Source organism: Arabidopsis thaliana, chromosome 4 (assembly GCF_000001735.4).
Source record: "Arabidopsis thaliana chromosome 4, partial sequence".
NCBI classification, from domain to species: Eukaryota; Viridiplantae; Streptophyta; class Magnoliopsida; order Brassicales; family Brassicaceae; genus Arabidopsis; species Arabidopsis thaliana.
Genome location: NC_003075.7, coordinates 3111678 through 3133663, shown reverse-complemented (window position 1 = coordinate 3133663; position 21986 = coordinate 3111678). Strand labels below are relative to the sequence as shown.

Below are 21986 nucleotides of genomic sequence, written 5' to 3'. Positions count from 1 at the left end.
CCATAACTCATTTCATTTGATCGGTTGAGTTGTTAAATTGGTTAACCCATTTAAGTAATAATTTAATTAATTATTATTATAAAACAATAAGAAATAATAATAATAATTTTTAGTTATTAATTTATTATCATCAAACTTAGGATATTTACGGATTCTACTTTTTACGGGTTTACGTTTTTGGCGGCATAATTACGGGTTTACGTTTTTGGCATGAAAATCATGTGTTTACGTTTTTGGCGGGAAAATTACAGGTTTACATTTTTTGGCGGGAAAAATTACGGATTTACGTTTTTGGCGGTAAAATCACGGGTTTACTTTTTTTGGCGGGAAAATTACAGGTTTACGTTTTTGGAGGGAAAATTACGGGTTTACGTTTTTTGGTGAGAAAATCACTGGTTTACTTTTTTTTGGTGGAAAAATTACGAGTTTACTTCTTTTCAATTTCATCGCTTGTATATTTAAGAAATTTAGGAAAATATTGATTTTATTAAATTGGTTTAGATGTGATGGTTAAACTTACATTGGCATTGGTTTAGAGATTTTAGTTGGTTTAATTCAATTTTACAAAACTTGATGCGTTAGTTGGGTAACCATTGAAACCATTAACCATTACAACCCAACTCATTTTATTCATCAAACCAATTGACCCAATAACTCATTTGACCCATCAACTCATTTAAGTCATAAAAATTTAACTCATTAGGGTTTATGCGTTGAGTTGAGTTGAGTCGACCCACGAATTTTGATCCATTTTGACACTCCTAAGCATGGCGGGTAACTATTAAAACCAGCACTAAAACTATTAACTTATATATTATAGATTTGTAATCATAGTCTAGAATTAATTAATTTACAAAATTATAGACTATTAACACCTTACTTTCAAAACAAGTAATCTAAATTTGAATTTTCCAAATAAAAATATTAAATTTGTGTGTACATCAAATAAACAAAAAACACTCATCAACCATATATCCTATATTAATTTACAATATAAAATAAATCTAAAAATAATTATATTATCGGATTAGAAAATTATAAAAATAAACATATTTTAAGTTATAACTATAGAAAACATTGTCCCGTGTTGTAGTACGAATCCAAACAAAATGATAAATTAATTTTAGACACATAATAAAATAGTTGAGAATTTAGAAACCAAAAAAATTTAAAACTATTATCCAAAATACAATAACTAAAAAATTGTCCCACCGTGTAATATGGGTTCAATCCTATACGAAACTATAATACGAATTATTACATAATTTCAATATTTACTATTGCTATCCACCATACAATTTTAAAGTATACAACTTCGAAATCGAAATCACAACTTTCTCTTAATAAAAACACGTAAAAAATATATTACATTTTGTTAAGTGCCAAATACGTTTCCATTATAAAAAATAAACGCACTTACAAATTTACATCACAAATTTAAATATATTACATTTTAATGATCATTTTACTCCTATTTGGAAAATATTTTAGGTAAACTAAATAAAATATTGATTTTTTTGGGCCTAAGATATTTTGAAAATAAATTTTCCGCCAAAAGTTTCCCGCCAAAAAAATTCGAAACTTTTTTTTTCCCGCCAAAACATTTTTCCCGCATAATTTTTCTTTAGCAGGAAATAGATTTACAAGGGATTTTAAGAGATTTTTAAAAGGTGTAAAAGAGTTTTAAAAGATTTACAGGAGATTTTAAAAGATTTTTAATGGGTTTTAAAAGATTTACAAGGAATTTTAAAAGATTTTTCAAATGTGTAAAAGGGTTTTAAAAAATGTTCAAGGAATTTTAAAAGATTTACAAGGGTTTTTAAAAGATTAACAAGGACTCTGAAAAAAAATTTAAAGAATTTACAAGGGTTTTAAAACGCTTTAAAAAGTTTTGTACATCTTTTTAAAATCTTTTGTAAAGGTTCACAATAGTTTTTAAATGGTTCAAAATTTATTAAAGGGTTTACAAGGGTTTTTAAAATATATTTAAATGGTTAACAAAGGTTTTAATGGATTTACAAAGATTTCTAAGAGATTTTAAAAACATTTACAAGAGTTTTAAAACCCTTGAAAAATCTTGTAAATCTTTTTAAAACCTTTTGTAAAGGGTTCACTAGAGTTTTAAAATGGTTCAAAACTTATTAAAGGGTTTACAAGGGTTTTTAAAAGATTTTTAAATGGTTTACAAGGGTTTTAAAGGATTTACAAGTGTTTTTAAAAGATTTACAAGAGTTTTTAAAATTCTTGTAATTGCTTTTAAAACTCTTTAAAAACTCTTTTAAATCTTTTAAAATCATTGTAAAAGGTTTTAAAATGATTTACGAAGGTTTTAAAACGGGTTTTTAAAGCAATTACAAGGATTTCCGATGAAGATAATTCCCTTCTGGGTGCAAATCCAAGGTATCCCGATTCTCTACTTAACTAATGCAATGGCTAGGCCAGTGGGAACCGGATTAGGATATGTAATGGATGTTGACTTTGATGAGAATGCGAACCAATTGGGTTTTGTGAGGGTTCAATTGGCTTGGAACTTTGATGATCCGCTTTGTTTTTAGCGGAACTTTCAGTTTCAGGCAAACGAAAACACCATCATCAAATTCAGATTCGAGAGACTCAGAAACTTCTGTACCAAATGTGGCTTTCTCAAGCATGATGTGAAAGAGTGTGCTTTGTCCTTCGAAGAAGACATTCCTGCGGATGGTGATGCAGGGAATGGAGATGACAACCCCGATTATGAACATGAAGAGCAGTACATGTCTAGTGACGATTACTGCCTAGCATTGACCCAGCCATTCTGATTCCAGGACTTCAGGCACATCCTGCCATAGGGGTGAAACATGAACCTTCATAATCTAAGCCATCAAATTTGGCGTGTGTCTTTGAAGACACAGAGTTAACTGCTGAAAGACTCAAGTATCTCCATGCTAAGCACTTGCGTGAATCATTGATGGAACAAAGAGACCAGGTTTGTTGGAAGCAGTTTCGGACAATGCGATGAATGAATACGCTTTTGTGAAAAGAAAGAGAGTCAGTTTTGAAGCTCTTTTCAATCAGGGAGAAGCAGTAGAGGAATCAGCGGTTCTAGGACACATTCGCAAGAAAGACAGGAAATTTGGATTTGCTACATCTGGTACATCTCCAATCTCAATGGACGGAGGCGCTGGGGGCCCGGTACCCCCAGAGCCCCCATGAGGATCGGCTCCTGGAACTGTCAGGGCCTCGGTGCGCCGCTGACTCAATCGCGTCTTACTAGTCTATGTAAATTATGTAAGTTTGACATTTTATTCCTCATTGAAACTCTAAACAAGTGTGATGTTGTTTGTAATTTAGCTTATGTATTAGGATTTCCCAATGTAATAACTCAACCCCCTAAAGGTCATAGTGGTGGTTTGGCCTTGTTGTGGAAGGATAATGTGCGTTTATCCAATGTGTTCTAGGATGAACGCGTTATCGATGTACTTATCTCTATCAATAATATCAATTTCTACTTGTCTGGTGTGTATGGCCATCCATGTCAAAGTGAAAGACACCATCTCTGGAAACACTGTGAAAATCTGTCACTTACACGCAATGATTCTTGGATTTTGATTGGAGATTTCAATGAGATATTATCAAACTCTGAAAAGAGAGAGGACCACCCCATGATGATCAGACTTTCATTGATTTTTGGAGTATGGTTGCTACTTGTGACCTTGAAGATATACAATCAACCGGTGATAGGTTTAGTTGGGTTGGAGAACGACATCGTCATACTATGAAGGAGCGGCTAACTTTCCATTTCCTGAACTGGAGTTTCTCGGTTACACAGGTTTAGACCATAAACCCTTACTTCTGACATTAGAAAAAACAGAAACCCCAAAACAAAGACCTTTCAGATTCGATAAGAGATTACTTGACATACCAAACTTCAAGAACCATGTCAAAAACGGATGGAACAAGGAGATCGTAGGCCAGAGGGAACAAATCATGGACCAAGTGCGGACTTGCAGACAAGAAATGGCATATCTGAAACACAAATCTAATATGAACTCTCGCTCTAGGATAAAGCAGTTACAAGCAGCTTTGAACAAAGCCATATCCAGCATGGTACGCTCGGAGAGGCAACTCATTCCCAGTATTCACAGGTCCCTGACCAGAGCATACAACGATGAGGAGAACTATTGGTAACAAAAGAGTTGAAGCAAGTGGATGAAAGAAGGTGACCGAAACACGGCTTTTTTTTTACGCTTGTACCAAAACGAGATTTGCGGTGAAAAGATTAACAACCATAAAAGATGATGCAGGGATGATTTATAAGGGTGATAAAGCAATTGGGCGACACGCACAACACTTCTTCACAACAGTGTATGAGAGTAACAAACGCCCTGTTTCAACGATTGATTTTGTTGGTTTCAAGCCAACGGTGACCAAAGAGATAAATCATGAGCTTACTAAGGAATTCAGTGACACTGAGATCTACAATGCAGTGAGTTTAATAGGTGATGGCAATGCTCCAGGGCCAGATAGACTAACTGCTAGATTCTACAAATAATGTTGGGACATAGTCGGACGTGATATAGTTAAAGAGGTCACGAACTTTTGATAATAGGTTTTTAATCAATTATCCTAAAACACCAATCATGTCGTTGTAGTATTTTAGGTTGTCAATCCAAATGGGTGTGATGCTAACAATCAAGATGTGATCAGAAGTCACTAAGTCAAGCCAAGCAATAACAGGTTTTGGTGTGTTCTAGCTGTCCTAAGTGAACATGCAGAAAACAGAAATAATAAAACACTCGACCAACACAGCTCATTGCAGAACATTGGGTGTGGTCGAGTGACTTGGTCGAGTAACAGGCAGTAAACGAAACAGGGATACTCGACTGCACAGTTTGTTGCCAGACAACTGGGTGGTCGAGTATCATGTCGAGTAACAAGAAAGAATTGCAGAAACTAAGCAACAGATGACAAGATGCAGTAACAATAGTAGAGTAAACAATAAATTCAATCAGATAAAGAATTCCCGAGGATGGGTAATTGAGTAGTTTTGTTTCCTCAATTTACAGGTGATTGACATGCTCAATAATTATCCCTAGACAACAAGTTCATTAACCAAATCTAAGGGTCACCGCAACAGAGACCCTCAAGTTAACCTAGTCCCAGACTCAATCACCATTGACGAGAGTTAACCTAACAAGCATTACGAATCAACAAGTTAAAGCCAAAACGCTCCCTGCAACCAATACCTTGGTATATGGCCACGAATCTCTGGAATTAGTGGTTCAGACATTTCATCGAACACCTTTTGGGCGCGGAAATGTCTGGGCTCAAACTCCAGTTGATCAGAAAGCAATAGGCATTAAAAACAACTAATCCAGAAGGGATCTATCAATCAAACTCAACCACCTAGCATACTGAGAATTCTACACTACTCTAACACATCCTCAGAAACCTATTCTCTACTCAGACATCATTGTAGAGAACCTAAACGTTGAATAGAATGAAAACATGATAACAACATAGTCATAGCAAGATGATAATAGGATGAACAACAGTAAACGAAATAAAAAGCAAATGCTGAATACTGAATAGATTAGAGAAATCCGGATTACAAAAGGTCAAGAACACTGTGTCTGCGGAATAAAACTTAGAAAAAACTTGTTCTCAAAAATGTAAAGTACATGCTACTTATAGGCAAATATTCTGAAACCCTAATACTCAAAACGACACAGTATTGGGACGGATTAAGAATGTTACTCGACCTAGGTGGTCAATTTATTAGTGGAGTGAATGATGATGGTGGGACTCGGCCAGGATGGTTGAGTGATTGGTCGAGTGAATGATGATGGTGGGACTCGTCCATGTTGGTAGAGTGATTGGTCGAGTGAAGGATGATGGTGATACTCGACCTGTTGGTAGAGTGATTGGTCGACTGAACGATGATTGTGGGACTCGGCCATGTTGGTAGAGTGATTGGTCGTGTGAATGATGATGGTGATACTCGACCTGTTGGTTGAGTGATTGGTCGAGTGAACGATGATTGTGGGACTCGGCCATGTTGGTCGAGTGATTGGTCGAGTGGTATGATCGAGTGATGGTCAGGTGGTGGAGGTGATGATACTCGACCTGGTGGTCGAGTGATGTGATCGAGTGACACTCAGGGTGTTACTCGACCATGGGGTCGAGTGGTGACTTTAATTGGTGAAGTCATCTACTCGACCAGGGGGTCTAGTGCTCTGTTGAGGTCCTGAAGCTTCTACTCGACCAGGGGGTTGAGTGGTTTGACATGATCAGGTCCGCTTCTTCCAATTAGCTCGCTAACAGCTCCAAATCACCGGAAAACAACAGAAATATGCATTATGCATGCAAAACTATCCTAAACATGCAAAGTGATGACAAATGATGAGAAATGATATAAAACAATGATGATATGATGCTAAAGTGATGACAAATGGATGCTCAAAACAAGCAAAATACACACTTATCAACTCCCCCAAACTTAGTCTTTGCTTGCCCTCAAGCAAACAATTAAGAACAAGCTGGAGGTGAGGTTTGAAAGCGGGGACTCAGAGCCAAAGCACCAGATAAATCAGATGAAATCAATGTCCAAGTTGATAGTTCTAAGCTGCGATATGATCGAATTCTACTCAAAAACGTTAGCCATGCCTTGTTATCAATCAATCCGACTCTTATGCTCAACCTACACATGTTTTCAAATCTACCAATCCTTTTAACATTCATTAGTTCTGGAACGTGAATCAAGCAAATCATCATCAATGAACTCATTTGGCTAAGGTAAAAGGTCAAGAGACAAAGATGGTCCCTTACAGAATAGGCTTCAGTAACAGGGGATCTCTCAAAAAATGATTAAGCTTTAGTAGAATGCTAAAGGTAAGTCCCAAGCTATGCATACAGAGATAAGATTCCATCTACCCAGAGTATACCAAATGAAGCTCTAATGGTAATCCCATCTCCAATCCCAATATAAGAACCTAACTCTACCCTTTGCATTCATGAATCTTTTAAGCCCTTTTTCTAATCATTCTTTTCTTTTCTCTTAACTCTAGGAGAAGCTTTCTCAATACTTTGATACATCTAGCGGATTTGGATTTCTTTAACAACTAAGGTTCCTGTTTTTAAAATTTTAAAACCGAGGGCTTTTGCCCTTCTTCAAAAACTAACAAGATCTCTTTCTTTTCTTTGCAAATCCCAAAACCTTTACTAGACTTTTTCTGCTTCTTTAGCTTACTTCACCTAAAGTCTTTTACCTTTTGTTGATAATAGGTTTTTAGTCAATTATCCTAAAACACCAATCATATCGTTGTAGTATTTTTAGGTTGTCAATCCAAATGGGTGTGATGCTAACAATCAAGATGTGATCAGAAGTCACTAAGTCAAGCCAAACAATAACAGGTTTTGGTGTGTTCTAGCAGTCCTGAGTGAACATGCAAAAAACAGAAAATCAAGCAGAAATAGTAAAACACTCGACCAACACAGCTCGTTGCAGAGCACTGGGTGAGGTCGAGTGACTGGTCAAGTAACAGACAGTAAATGAAACAAATATACTCGACTGCACAGTTTGTTGCCAGACAACTGGGTGGTCGAGTATCAGGTCGAGTAACAAGAAAGAATTGCAGAAACTAAGCAACAGATGACAAGATACAGTAACAACAGTAGAGTAAACAATAAATTCAATCAGATAAAGAATTCCCAAGGATGGTAATTGAGTAGTTTCGTTTTCTCAGTTTACAAGTGATTGACATGCTCAATAAATTATCCCTAGACAACAAGTTCTTTAACCAAATCTAAGTACCACCGCAACAGAGACCCTCAAGTTAACCTAGTCCCAGACTCAATCACCATTGACGAGGGCTAACCTAACAAGCATTACGAATCAATAAGTTAAAGCCAAAACGCTCCCTGCAACCAATACCTTGGTAAAGTGCTATGAATCTCTGGAATTAGTGGTTCAGACATTTCATTGAACACCTTTTGGATGCGGAAATGTGTGGGCTCAAATTCCAGTTGATCAGAAAGCAATAGGCATTAAGAACAACTAATCCAGAAGGGATCTATCAATCAAACTCAACCACTTCGCATCATGAGAACTCTAAACTATAATCCATCCTCAGAAACCTATTCAATACTCAGACATCATTGTAGAAAACATAAACGTTGAATGGAATGAAAACATGATAACAATAGAGTAATAGCAGGATGATAACAGGATGAACAACAGTAAACGAAATCAAGAAGAAATACTGAATACTAAATACTGAATACTGAATAGATAAAAAAAAAACCGGATTACAAAAGGTCAAGAACACAGTGTCTGCGGAATAAAATTTAGATAAAAACTTGTTTTTCTAGACACAGAATATGGAAACTCTCCATAATCCCAAAAATCAAATATATGTTATGGAGAACTATATCAAAAGCCTTATCTACGTGTTCAAGATTAATCACAAGAGGTATGAATATTAGTCCATAAAGCCTTATCACTTTACAAAGTTTAATATTATATGATACGTTATGCGTTTTTGCATGTTGACAATGTTAAGTTTGATAACAATGAATTTCTTACTATTTAGTTGTAGTTAAAAACAATTTTGACTTTCATTTTTCATATTTATGTTTGGGTTTTAGAAAACGATCAATCGTGAAAGCTTAATTTTTGTTTTTATAGTATTGGATGAGACCATATATTTACATAAGATTTCTAAAAAATTGTGTGTTTTACTATTTTATCGAATTATGTTAAAAAATCTATTGGACCATCTCAGTACCAAAACATTTATTAATTTATAGAAGTTATTAATTTATCGACTATCGCGTGGTGGCGATAAGCCTGAGTGGATGAATAATAGTGTGGAATAATTTGGTCGATATGTTTGTTGAATTTTGCCCAAAAGATGTCGGTTTCAGAAATTGAATTTTATCGTCTTCTTGATGAACTTCCATGTAATGTTTTTTTTTTTTATCTATGACCAACTTTTCTTTGGACTTTTGTTTTTCATTTAATTTTTGCATACCCGTGAATTCTATTGTTAAATTTTATTATGAATCTGCAGTAACTTGAGTTTAAATCAGCGGTTACTTGACAATTACTCAGCTGTTAACCAAGTTTAGGATGTTGAGTTTTCTTAATCTTTGCTGTTTTGAGATGCTTGGTTGCCATTTGATTCTCGAGCGATTTCTTTGGTTGCTTTGGTTGCTTTGAGTTCTTCCTTCCGACGTTATCTTCTTTGTGTCTTTTTGGATGCAGTATCCCCTTGGTTTTTAGACTTTGTAGGTCTGAATGTCTTAGTTTTACTACAAGAAAACAGGTGATTTGCGACGAACTTAGATCTACAAAGTAACATTTCCTGTTATCCAGAGTGATCTACAAAACAGAGAATGAGAAGACATCACTAACGGTTCAGAAGAAGAAGAAGAATCACACGAATTCGGCGAATCTGATAATGGCGTTGAGTCAGAAAATGATTGTAATGATTCATAAAATGAATCAGAATAAATGTTCTTATTGTTAACTTTTGATATTTGCGATGGAAAATGTCCCTCACAATTTGCTACAAATTTGCAAGAATTTTGCGAGGCGAGAGATACGTGTCGCTAATTCATCGCAAAATTACGAACAACAATTCCCTCGCAATAATGCGGGGAATTTGCGAGGATGGATGTAAGTTGGGGTCTCGAAACGAGTTTTAAGTCAGTAGATTTTTCTACTTTTGCAGTGTTTCAGAATCTTTTCGACTTCTGCTTCGGTTCTGTCAAACCATAAGTTTCCATTTTCTTTTGAAACAAATCAAACAAAATGAATATTTTAATTCCTTTTGGTTTATTCATTTTTATAGTTTGTTGTGCAGTTAGCTTTGCAATTGGCAGAAAAAGGTCCGAGGATTCTGAAGATTTGGGTAAATTGGAAGGTTCAGTGCCAAGTAAACCATCATCTCCGGCGACTTTTCCGGTGAATATCATGGAGATCCCCTCTTAGCGTGGATCCCCTCTCTGGGGTGGAGAGATAGATTTTTGGCATGGAGAGATCAAGCTATCGGAGACATAACAGAGGCTTCCTTAATGGAGACTGTTGGTGTTGGATCCCGCACCGGAAGTCCGGGACCAACCAAAGATTGCCACATGGAAGGCCCATAAGAGATAAGGCCCATAGGAGTCCTTAGTCAAGATAAAAAACGTAGGCGAGGTGGTCACATCGCGAGGTGAGTGTGAAGTCGAGGTAAAAGATAGTTGGTCGAACGGCCTTTTGGGCTGAAAGGCAAAGCCCACGAAGCTCGGGGTCAATTCAAATTCGAACGTTTGAGCAATGAATTCGAAGACCAAAACGGATACGTTTAAGAGAGTAGAATTATGTATAAATGAGAATTAAGTATAATTCTTGGGTATAAGTAATAGGGCCAAGAACCATGAACCGAACACACATTTTTTGTAAACTTACTATAGTCATTTTGATATCAATTCATAGCTTTTTTTATCCAATTTTTGTCCTCAAGGATAATTGTTCTCACTAAATAAATAAAATACTTGAGTGTGTGAATCCGACATCCACATTTTGGCCGGAGAAGACGCCATTAGTGCATCATTAGCCGAAACTCTCAAAACTATGCAGCAAACCATGTCGGTAATGTCATAGAAATTCTCGGATGTGGAAAAGGCTGTCGAAATGCTACAAACAACCCAGTTATCTCTTAGTTAAATTGTTAGCACTATACAATCTCGTATTCGTTTTATGAATGTAGGAAACCCTGTTGGAGTCCGAAGTACTATGTTCAATTCGCCAAGCTCCCTTGCGCGAAATGGAACCAGCGAACAAACAACTCCTGATGCCGCTAACACGGTAGTTCATCCGGAGGATGGGGAAACACAGCTCAGGGGCGAAGACCAATTTGCAGATCAACACGAGAAAGAAAGCCTCGTCCAGTTCAAAACCATGAGGAAGGTTAGCCGGGAACTGAAAGAAATGAGAACAAAGTTCCCTCAGGCCACTAGTTTGGAACCTGATATCAATCGGGTCATCGAACAAGCCAAGCAAACACCTTTCATCCCACAACAAGTTTGAGAATCACAGATTCTCGGAAACTCAACCTAGAACCTTACAACGGTTTGGAAGATCCAAAAAGCTATCTCGCAGCTTTTCTAATTGCCACAAGACGAGTCAACTTAGATGAAGCTGAGGAGGACACAGGGTACTGCAAACTTTTTTCTGAGAATCTTTGCGGACAAGCATTGATGTGGTTCACTTAATTAGAGCCAGGTTCAATCAATAACTTTAACGAATTATCAGCCGTGTTTTTGAAACAGTATTTTATTCTTATGGATAAAAGCATTTCAAACACCGATCTTACAAATCTGTCACAAGGGCCGAATGATTCACTTCAGATTTTTATCACCAAGTTCAAAGTTGTACTTTCAAAGTTCCAAAGGATGTCACAACAATCAGCATTATCTGCCCGACGAAAAGGATTGTGGCATGATTCAACGTTTAAAGAAGATATAATACTTCACAAGCCGTACACAATCCAAGATGCACTTTTCCGAGCAACCAAGTGGATGGAAGTCGAAGACGAAAAAGAAAGCTTTACAAAAAGGAATAAACAGGCAACACTGGCAATCACTTTCCCTGCCAAGAAGTTCGAGCCCAAGGAAAACCAAGGACCAAAGAAGTTTGGATCGCAGCCTTTCAACACCAACGTCGGCAGGCAAATCCAAGGAAAAGGAAAGTCGAACACTTGGGTTCGAGATGAAAGTCTGTACTATGACATACATCTAACCAAAGATTGTAGTGTCCTCAAAAGACATCTCGCTAAGCTATGGGCCAGCGAAGATCTTTCCAAATTCAATAGAGACGATTTCATGAAGAAATATTAAGAAGCAAGGGATAATTCCGAACTTCAAAACTCCAAAAGACCGAGGCCGTTTAACGAGGAAGAACCTGGGAGTTTGAAGCGAAAGATCAATATAATCCTTGGAGGCTCCAAACTTTGCCGATATGGTATCAGTGCAATCAAAAAGCATAGGCTAAATGTGTTACTTAAATCGAGCTTGAGCGAAGAAATTGACTACCAAGGCGCTTCAATATCATTTGACGAGAAAGAAACACGACACCTTGAAAGGCCTCATGATGACGCTCTAGTCATTACATTGTATTACGCTAACTTCGAAGTGTCAAGAATTCTTGTCGATATTGGCAACTCCGTTGATTTAATCTTTCTAAGAACTTCAGAAAGAATGGGAATAAGTCGGGCGGACATAGTAGGGCCTCCATCTCCTTTCGTGGTATTCACAAGCGATTCGACCATATCTCTTGGAACAATCAGGCTACCGGTTCTAGCCGTAAAAATGTCAAAGATCGTGGACTTTGTCATTTTTGATTAACCAGCAGCCTACAACATCATCCTCGGGACTCCCTGGATTTATCAAATGAAGGCGATCCCCTCTTCTTATCATCAATGCATCAAATTTCCAACTCCAAGGGGAGTAGAAACAATTCGGGGAGATCAAGAAGCTTCGCAGACATGTTATCTAGAGAGCCAACGTTTGAAGGTCCAAAAGCAATTAACGAAGCCTGCGAAGAAAGGAATAATCCCGAGATTTCCTAGTGGGCAGAAAGTGGATGATGTGGTGATCGAAGTAATGTTAGAGGAAGACAAACCAGATCAGAAAGTTTGAATTGGATCTAATCTAACCGGGGAAATAAAAGAAGCCATAATAGAACTTTTGAGGAAAAACAAGGCATCATTTGCATGGTCGGCATCGGATATGCCTTAAATAGATCCAAGCATAGTCTGCCACGAGCTTAACGTGGATCCAAGATTCAAGCCTGTAAAACAAAAAAGAAGAAAACTCGCAGTGGAAGGAGGCTAGGCAGTAAATGACGAAGTGGATAAGCTCTTAAGGATATGGTCCATAAGGGAAGTACAATACCTAGATTGGGTGGCAAACACCGTTGTGGTCAAAATGAAGAATGGAAAAGATAGAGTTTGCATCGACTTCACTGACCTCAACAAAGCATGCCCAAAGGATAGTTTCCCACTTCTGCATATAAATCGTCTCGTGGAATCCACTGCTGGGAATGAGTTACTAACTTTCATGGACGCTTTCTCGGGATATAATCAAATAATGATGAATCCCGAAAACCAAGAGAAGGCGTCCTTTATCAAAGATAGAGGTATTTACTGTTACAAGGTAATGCCTTTTGGTTTAAAAAATGCATGAGCTACTCATCAGCGATTGGTCAATAAAATATTCCACGAGCATCGTGGAAAGACAATGGAAGTTTACATAGATAATATGTTGGTCAAGTCGCTGAAGAAAGAAGATCACTTCAAGCATTTAGAAGAATATTTTGAAATTCTCAATCAATACCAAATGAAGTTGAATCCTACAAAGTGCACATTCGGAGTCCCGTCCGGAGAGTTCCTAGGTTACATTGTGACGAAAAAGGGAATTGAAGCCAATCCGACCAAATCAACGTCTTTTTCAATATGTCATCTCCAAAAAACTTCAAAGAAGTACAGCGTTTAACTGGTTAGATCGCAGCTTTGAACCGCTTTATTTCAAGATCAACAGACAAATTTTTACCTTTTTACCAAATTCTATAAGGAAACAAAGGATTTCTTTGGGATGAGAAATGTGAAGAGGCATTTGGACAGCTCAAGGCGTACATAACAACTCCACCCGTGTTGTCCAAACCCGAAGTGGATGAAAAGCTTTATTTGTACATTTCATTGTCAAACCATGCGGTTAGCGGAGTCTTGATACGGGAAGATCGCAGAGAACAAAAGCCGATTTATTACATAAGTAAGTCGATGACAGATCTAGAAACCAGATATACAATGATGGAAAAACTCGCACTTGCGGTGGTAACCTCCGCCCGGAAGCTGCGTCCATACTTCTAGTCTCATCCTATCGAGGTGTTAACCAAACAGCCACTTCGAACAATACTTCACAGTCCAAGTCAATCTGGGAGGTTGGTAAAGTGGGCATTGGAGCTAAGTGAGTATGATATAGAGTACAAAAGCCGAGTTAGCATGAAGGCCCAAGTTTTGGCAGATTTCCTGACCGAACTACTAGTACTTTGTGCGTCGGAGCAACCAAAAAATCAAACTTGGAAAGTTGCATGTTGACGGATCTTTGTCAAAACAGGGATCCGAAGTGGGGATAAAGTTGGAATCTCCCACTTTGGAAGTCCTTGAGCAATCATTTTATTTAGTGCTTCTAACAATGAGGCAGAGTATGAAGCTCTAATTGCAAGACTTAGGTTGTCACAAGGAATTGGAGCTGAAGAAGTAGTTGCTTATTGTGATTCGCAACTACTTGTTAACCAGTTCAATGGAGATTATGAAGTCAAAGATTCAAGAATGGAAGCATATCTCGAAGTAGTTAAAGATCTGGCTAAGAATTTCAAGAAATTCGAACTCATTCGCATACCTGAGGAGAAAATACAACCGCGGACGCGCTTGCAGCACTGGTGTCAACGTCAGATCCTGAGGTAAAAAGAGTCATTCCGGTAGAATGCATTTCGACCGAAACATTAAGGAGGAGAAAGAGACCCTCATCATTACAAGGTCTCGAGCTGCGGCACGTGATCGTGGCGAACTTGAGATAGAGTTACCACCTGTCAAGCAGAGGAAGTCAAAAAGGTTAAACGTATCCGATCCCGGTGTACCCAAAAAAAGCTTAAGCAAGGAGCCCGTTGACCTAACAAAGGATATAGTCCCATAGGCACAAACTGAGCCACAAACCAAGGAAGATATCCTCGAACCAAATGAGAATCCCAAACCGGAGCCACGAGTATTTCACGAGGTTGACCAAATTCTGGCTAAAGATTGGGGGGTTGATTAGAGGGAGCCAATAAAGCATTACATTGTGACAGGCGAGCTCCCAAAAAATAAGTGGCAAGCCAGGAAAATGAGAATCGTTACCGCGAAATTTGGTTTGACAAAGGACGCATTGTATAGACGAGGTGTCAGTGACCCTTATTTATTATGCATCTTTGGACCCGAAGTGGAAATTGTCCTGAACAAAGTACACAAAGGTTTGTGTAGGAGTCATTCATCAAGAAGGGCCATGGCTTTTAAAACTAAAAGAATGGGATATTATTGGCCCACTATGATCACAGATTATGTTAAGTACGCCCAGCGGTGTAAACGTTGCCAACTTCATGCACCTCTAATCCACCAGCCTACAAAGTTATTTTCCTCCATCTCCGCCCCGTACCCGTTTATGAGGTGGTCGATGGATATCATTGGACCATTGCACAGATCAACTCGAGGTGTACAGTATCTCTTTGTCTTAACTGATTACTTTTCGAGGTGGATTGAGGCCGAGGCATATGTAAGCATCAAGGACTCGACGATAAAAACTTTCATTTGGAAAATATCATATGCCGGCATGGTGTTCCATATGAGTCAGTCAAAGACAACGGACCAAAGCTTATTTCACACGAATTCGAAGCTTTCTGTTTGGATTGGGGAATCAAAGTCAGTTATTACACCCCGCGATTTCCACAAGGAAATGGTAAAGCCGAAGCAGCAAACAAGACAATCCTAAGCAATCTAAAAAAGCGCTTCAATCATCTAAAGGGAGGATGGTTAGACGAGCTTCAACCTGTCTTATGGGCTTACCGCATAACTCCTGAGAGTTCTATCGGGGAAACTCCATTTTCTTTAGTGTATGGGATGGAGGCAGTTATTCCAGCCAAACTCAACGTGCATGGACTTCGTCGAACAGAGGCTCCCCTAAATGAAGAAGAAATTTCTACAATGCTCGATGATTCGTTAGATACCATCAACGAGAGGCGAGACGAAGCTTTAATCCGAATTCAGAATTACCAACAGCCAGCAGCTCGATATTACAATTTCAAGATCAAAAACAGACCTTTGTTTATAGGTGATTACGTCCTAAAGCGTGTTTTTGACAATAAAAAAAAGGAAGAAGCAGGCAAGCTCGGCATTAATTGGGAAGGACCTTACATTGTTAACGAAGTGGTTCGGAATGGTGTTTACAGGTTAAATGATCTAGAAGACAGGCCAGTCCAGCGTCCTTGGAATATGGTGAATTTAAAGCAGTTTTATGTTTAAGGAACACGCGTTTTGTTATGTACATGAACTGCGCTGTGCCTTGATCCCGAAATAGGTACATAGGCAGCTCGGAAAAGAGTTTAGCTACGAATAAAATTTGTTTTATTCATTAAAAGGGAAAGGAGTTCAACTGTGTGAACAAACAAAGCAAGGAAAAGTTTGACTGTGCGAACATGCAAATACAGGAAACAAAACTACACTTATTTAATTAGTAAGCAAAGAAGACGAAGTCTCAACACGCACACACTTCGAGTTAAGAAACTCTTCTCGATTTGCAAAACACTTGGACTCCTTGACCAGCGAGGTCGAGGTTCGACATCATACAGTCCGGTATGCGAGCGAACTTGGAGATTCCAAGTTCGATCCAATCTCCAGGGTGGGAATTCAGGTTGTGAAGTTCCCTTGTTATCGCGGTGACTCTGAGTAACATTCGGTTAATCTTTTTGCGAATATTTCTTCTCTCCATCGTACGCTTCTGGTGCTGAACAGCAAGAGCTTTGATGAATGCCATCGCGATTTCTTGATCTCTATCCAAAAGTCCCTTGATCATCACACATAGAGCTAGGATTTGGGACCTCAAATAGCCATGAGGTGGAGAAGTCCCTCTTCCCGGCACGTTTGGGATGTCTTCTTCCATCATCCCGACTCTGGAAAAATCTAGCATGGATTCCGAACATCGAAGGTTAACCTGCATAGCTGCAACAAGAAAATTTAGATAAAAAGTAAAGAGGACTGGGAGTTGTGATTTATAAGGATTTTGTAACCCTTGAAGATCGCAATCCCATTCTAGATCATATTGATTCCCGGAAAAACTCACGCCTTCCAATCTGCCCTGCATTTAAAACATGTTTCTAAGACGAGTATTTAAAAATCAAAGAAAATAGGAAAGTTTTCATAAATTAAAAATGAGCAGGAGCCCATAGCAAGTTCAAAAGAAAATAGAAAAAAAACTAAAGTGGCGAGTTCGGGAGACATTTATGGAAGTGGCTCAAGAATAGGCTCCTTCATCGCCGGTTCGGCGTTCAAAGTGGACGCTTTGTTTTTGTCGTCCGCTTCAAAGTCATTCTTGACAAGTTTCCAAGGGTTGCTGTCGTCCTCCTCGTTGTTGTCCTCCTCGCTGTCGGACGGGACCACTTCGACTGGAGCATTTACGTGACCAGGAACTTGACCACGAGCGCAAAGGTACATACGGAGCATAGTCGGGATTCTGGCTACGCAATTGAAGTTCCTCCACTCCCATTGAAAGGGATCACTCTCCATGGCCCTCACCTTCCTTTCTACTCGAGCGATGCGAGCCTCGAGCGTTTGCCTTTTGAGGCCTAAACGCTGCCTCTCATCGGACAAGCGGCGATGTTTGTCAACAACCTAGTATTGAAACCGATTAGTATGGAAAGAGAACAACTTTAAAGGAAAGAGGAGAGAATCCCAACCTTATCCATGAAGTCATACGCCTCCTTTTTGTCTTTTGAAGGAAAGTGAAAAGCGGCGTGGGAAAAGAGAACACTTGCTGGTTCAAAACCGTCACCTGACAGAAACAGAAGGCTGTCGGGGTCAAGTGACAGACGGTGGAGGCTCCTTCGTTTTCCATTCTCGTGGTGTTTATCAAGTAAATTTCAGAAATCATGCTTGAGAAGAATTCGGTGGCAAATAAGCTTTTATTTATAGAGGGCTAGGTTTTACCTTGGAACCAAATTTCAATAATTATGGCATGATCGAGTGGTTTAAACGATTTTTGGGACATGAAGCTTTTTCTTTTTTTCCTCAAAGACGTGAAGCTTTTTCTTTTTTTCTCGAGAAGGGTAATGGCAACCGTCGCATTAAAAACAAAAAACCCATTAAATACAAAGAAAACCAGTTAAGGCCCAAGTCCAATAAATGAGCCGGATTAACTAAACCCGAGATGGGGAATTCGCGTTTTTAAAGAGCTCAGTTCTCGCATCCTAAGAAAAAGGCCTGATTAGCCTAGAAATTTCGTAACTTACCCATATGGTCAACAATATTTAACTTTGGACTTTGCAAACCTGCATTCTACCTCAGCAAAAACCCTCTAGGGATTGTACTTACAAAAGGTTTAAAAGCCTCCTCAGGCAAATATTTTGTTCAGCGTCCTTAGGCAAAAAACATACTTGTCCAAATATTAATTTTAAGATTTTGGGACAATCCCCCAGTTTAAAGTGGACACAACCACTACGAGTCTACGGCCATCTCGGATTCAACACCAGCAGGCTAAGTTTCACAATTGACTTTTACTCTTTTCCGCCACTATCTCGTTTGGGTCGACCACTGACTCTTACTCTTTTCCAACTGGTCCCTCTTCTCCAGAAAATATCATACGTGACACATATCTACCTTTTTTTTTTTTTGGTAAGGCACATATCTACCCATTTGGTAAAATAAATATTCATTTTTATGGGTTTTTGGGAAAAGAGAAGACAAATTTCACTTTACAAAGTTTAATAATATATGATACCTTATACTTCTTTGCATGTTGACAATATTAAGTTTGATAACAATGGATATCTTACTATTTAGTTGTAGTTAAGAATAATTTTGAGTTTCATTTTCCACATTTATGTTTGTTTGTTTTTCAACAAACGATCAATTGTGAAAGCTTAAATTTGGTTTTCATAGTATTGGATGGACCATATATTTACATAAAATTTCTAAAAAATTGTCTATTTTATTATTTTATCGAAATATGTCAAAAATATTTATTGGCCCATCTAAGTACTGAAAAAATTTATTAAATTTATAGAGGTTAATAATTTATCGACAATCGCGTGGTGACGATAAATCCGAGTGGAAGAATAGAATACTGTAGAATAATTTGGTTGTAAATTGCGACGACTTCGCTAGTGGTGTCCCTCGCAAAGAGCGACAAACTTAGATCTACAAAATAACATTTCCTGTTATCCACATTGATCTACAAAACAGAGAATTAGAAGACATCACTGACGGTTCCGAAGAAGAAGAAGAGTATGACGAATTCGGCAAATCTGATAATGGCGTTGAGTCAGAAAATGGTTGTAATGATTCAGAAAATGAATCAGAATAAATGTTATTATTGTTAACTTTCGATATTTGTGATGGAGAATGTCCCTCGCAATTTGCTACAAATTTTCAAGAATTTTGCGACGCGAGAGATACCTGTCGCTAATTCGTCGCAATATTTACAAGCAACAACTCCCTCGCAATTATGCAGGGAATTTGCGAGGACGGATGTAAGTTGGGGTCTCGAGATGAGTTTTAAGTCAAAAGATTTTTCTACTTTTGTAGAGCTTTAAAATCTTTTCGATTTCTGCTTCGGTTCTATCAAACCCTAAATTTCCATTTTCTTTTGAATCGAATAAAACAAAATGTAAATTCTAATTCCTTTTGGTTTATTCATTATTATAGTTTGTTGTGCAATTAGCTTTGCAATTGGCAGAAAATGGTCTGAGGATTATGAAGATTTGGGTAAAATGGCAGGTACAGTGCCACGTAAACCATCATCTCAAGGGATTTTTGTGGTGAATTTCATGGAGATCTCTTCTCCGTCGTGGATCCCCTCTCCGGCGTGGAGAGATAGATGTTTGGCATGGAGAGATCAAGCTATCAGAGACACACCGGAGGATTCCTTAATGGAGACAGAGGATTCCTTCTCCGCCACCATCTCGTTTGGTCGACCACTGACTCTTTCTTTTTTCCAACCGTTCCCTCTTCTCCCAAAAATGTTATACCCGACACATATCTACTCATTTGGTAAATTAAATCTTCATTTTTTGGGTTTTAAGGGAAAAAAGAAGACAATTATCACTCTACAAAGTTTAATATTATAAAATATCACTCTAGAAAGTTTAATATTAAAATATCACTTTATACTTCTTTGCATGTTGACAATGTTAAGTTTGATAACAATGGATTTCTTAGTATTTAGTTATAGTTAAAAACAATTTTGACTTTCATTTTCTACATTTATGTTTGTTTTTTCAATAAACGATCAATTGTGAAAGCTTAAATTATGTTTTTATAGTATTGGATAAGACCATATATTTACATAAGATTTCTATAAAATTGTCTGTATTGTTATTTTATTGAATTATGTCAAAAAGTATATTGGCCCATTGATATATCCCTATTTTTATTGATTTTATCTATGATTTATGGTTAGGATTTTGAGTCTTTATGTTATTTCTCAAATCTTTTTAGTGTCTTTTCAGGTATTATATGCAGTTGGACAACAATGGAGATAAGGAGACATTTTGGAGCAAAAGCTAAGCAAAAAGAAGCTAATGACGATTTTTAGTTCCAGATTCAGAGGAGTGTCGATCGACACACTCCTGGTGTCGATCGACACCAGTTTCGACCCAGCAAACTCCATGACGCTTTCAAGTTTACAAAAGAGAAAATTTGCCCTAGAAGACTTCTCTATTTGCATTATTAGTCCCTGGACGTTTTATAGGGTTTTTATATAGTTTTTAGACCTAAGTTTCTATTATCAAGTTCTTTGCAAACCCTATTTTGAAAAATATAAGCTATTCATCCATTTCTTCAGAGATTCATTGAGTTTTCATTACAATGAAGAGATCCCTTCTTTCCCTTATCTTATTTGCTGTGTTTATGCTTTCTATACCAAATATGTTGTTTGCTTCATTCCATATGTCTAAGTAGTTTGCTTGTTAGGAAAAGGGTTTCTCATTAGGGATTCATATGGTTTAGTAGATCGCCCCTTGTTAGGTTTTCTGTAGAATTCTTCATCTTTAATTATTCTTAATGCTAGGTCTAGAGTAATTAACTAGATCTTGAATCCAGACAAGAAATATGCCCACCATAGGTATCTGTAGTTGGATCTATTATTTGATGAGCCTGGTTTATAGGTGTGTAATAAGAATTGGCCTATCTACTATGGTGAACAATGGAACTCGTTTAGAATGCATGTTTAGGTTAAGATTTCTCGACTTCTCCGGTTATTCATAGCTATAGACATAGGGAGTTTCACAGAACACCACCGGTTATTCCATAATTGGAGTTTGAGTTTATGAATGGTTCGATAACAACCTAGCTTTTATTAGATCTATTAACCAATAGTTTCGTGAGAATACCCTATTCCTAACTCTTTATTTCATCGTTTACAACAACTCAATCTGCTGTCTTTTTACTTTGTTTACTTTTATTTTCAATCATTCCCTGCTAGTTTAATCTCGACATTTAACTCATTATTCGAACAAAAGAACTTTGTGGAAATCGATCCTTAATACTGCAATTGATCTCTTATTTGAGAGAATAGTTCTTAAGGTAATAACCATACCACCCATCTCAGTACTGAAAAATATATTAATAATATTTTGTGAGGCTAATAATTTATCGACTATCGCGTGGTGGCGATAAGCCCGAGTAGATGAATAGAATACTGTAGAATAATTTGGTCGCAAATTGCGACGGCTTTGCGAGTGCATAGTGTCCCTCGCAAAAAGCGACAAACTTATATACACAAAATAACATTTCTTGTTATCCACATTGATCTACAAAACAGAGAATCAGAAGACATCACTGACGGTCTTGAAGAAGAAGAAGAATTAGACGAATTCGGCGAATCTGATAATGGCGTTGAGTCAGAAAATGATTGTAATGATTCAAAAAAATGAATCAGAATAAAGTTTATTATTCTTTACTTTCCATATTTGCGATGGAAAATGTCCCTCGCAATTTGCTACAGATTTGCGACAATTTTGCGAGGCGAGCGATCTTAAACCTAAACATTCATTCTAAGCGAGTTCAATTGTTCACCTTAGTAGATAGGCTGATTCTTATTACACACCTATAAACCAGACTCATCAAATAATAGATCCAATTACATATACTTATGATAGATCCAACTAAATCATATATAAAATCAGTAAAAATAGGGATATATCAACTCTCCCAGACTTA

At 37.6% G+C, this 21986-nt stretch overlaps 1 protein-coding gene and 5 pseudogenes across 6 annotated transcripts; 3 read left to right on the top strand and 3 right to left on the bottom strand.

Moving 5' to 3' along the window:
- Positions 1-77: 77 nt before the first annotated feature.
- AT4G06494 lies at positions 78-512 on the top strand (annotated as a pseudogene; the record flags this gene model as incomplete). Its single annotated transcript has 1 exon — positions 78-512.
- Positions 513-2429: 1917 nt separating this feature from the next.
- Positions 2430-4649, top strand: AT4G06493 (annotated as a pseudogene; the record flags this gene model as incomplete). The annotated part of the gene is made up of 1 exon: positions 2430-4649.
- Positions 4650-5604: 955 nt separating this feature from the next.
- Positions 5605-6459, bottom strand: AT4G06492 (annotated as a pseudogene; the record flags this gene model as incomplete). Its single annotated transcript has 1 exon — positions 5605-6459.
- A 4105-nt stretch (positions 6460-10564) lies between these two features.
- AT4G06491 lies at positions 10565-16073 on the top strand (annotated as a pseudogene; the record flags this gene model as incomplete). Its single annotated transcript has 1 exon — positions 10565-16073.
- A 256-nt stretch (positions 16074-16329) lies between these two features.
- AT4G06490 (hypothetical protein (DUF3287)) lies at positions 16330-16770 on the bottom strand (the record flags this gene model as incomplete). The annotated part of the gene is made up of 1 exon (NM_178977.1): positions 16330-16770. One exon carries the CDS (start codon positions 16768-16770, stop codon positions 16330-16332), a length of 441 nt encoding a protein of 146 aa, NP_849308.1.
- Positions 16771-17052: 282 nt separating this feature from the next.
- Positions 17053-17721, bottom strand: AT4G06489 (annotated as a pseudogene). The gene has a single exon.
- Positions 17722-21986: the final 4265 nt, after the last annotated feature.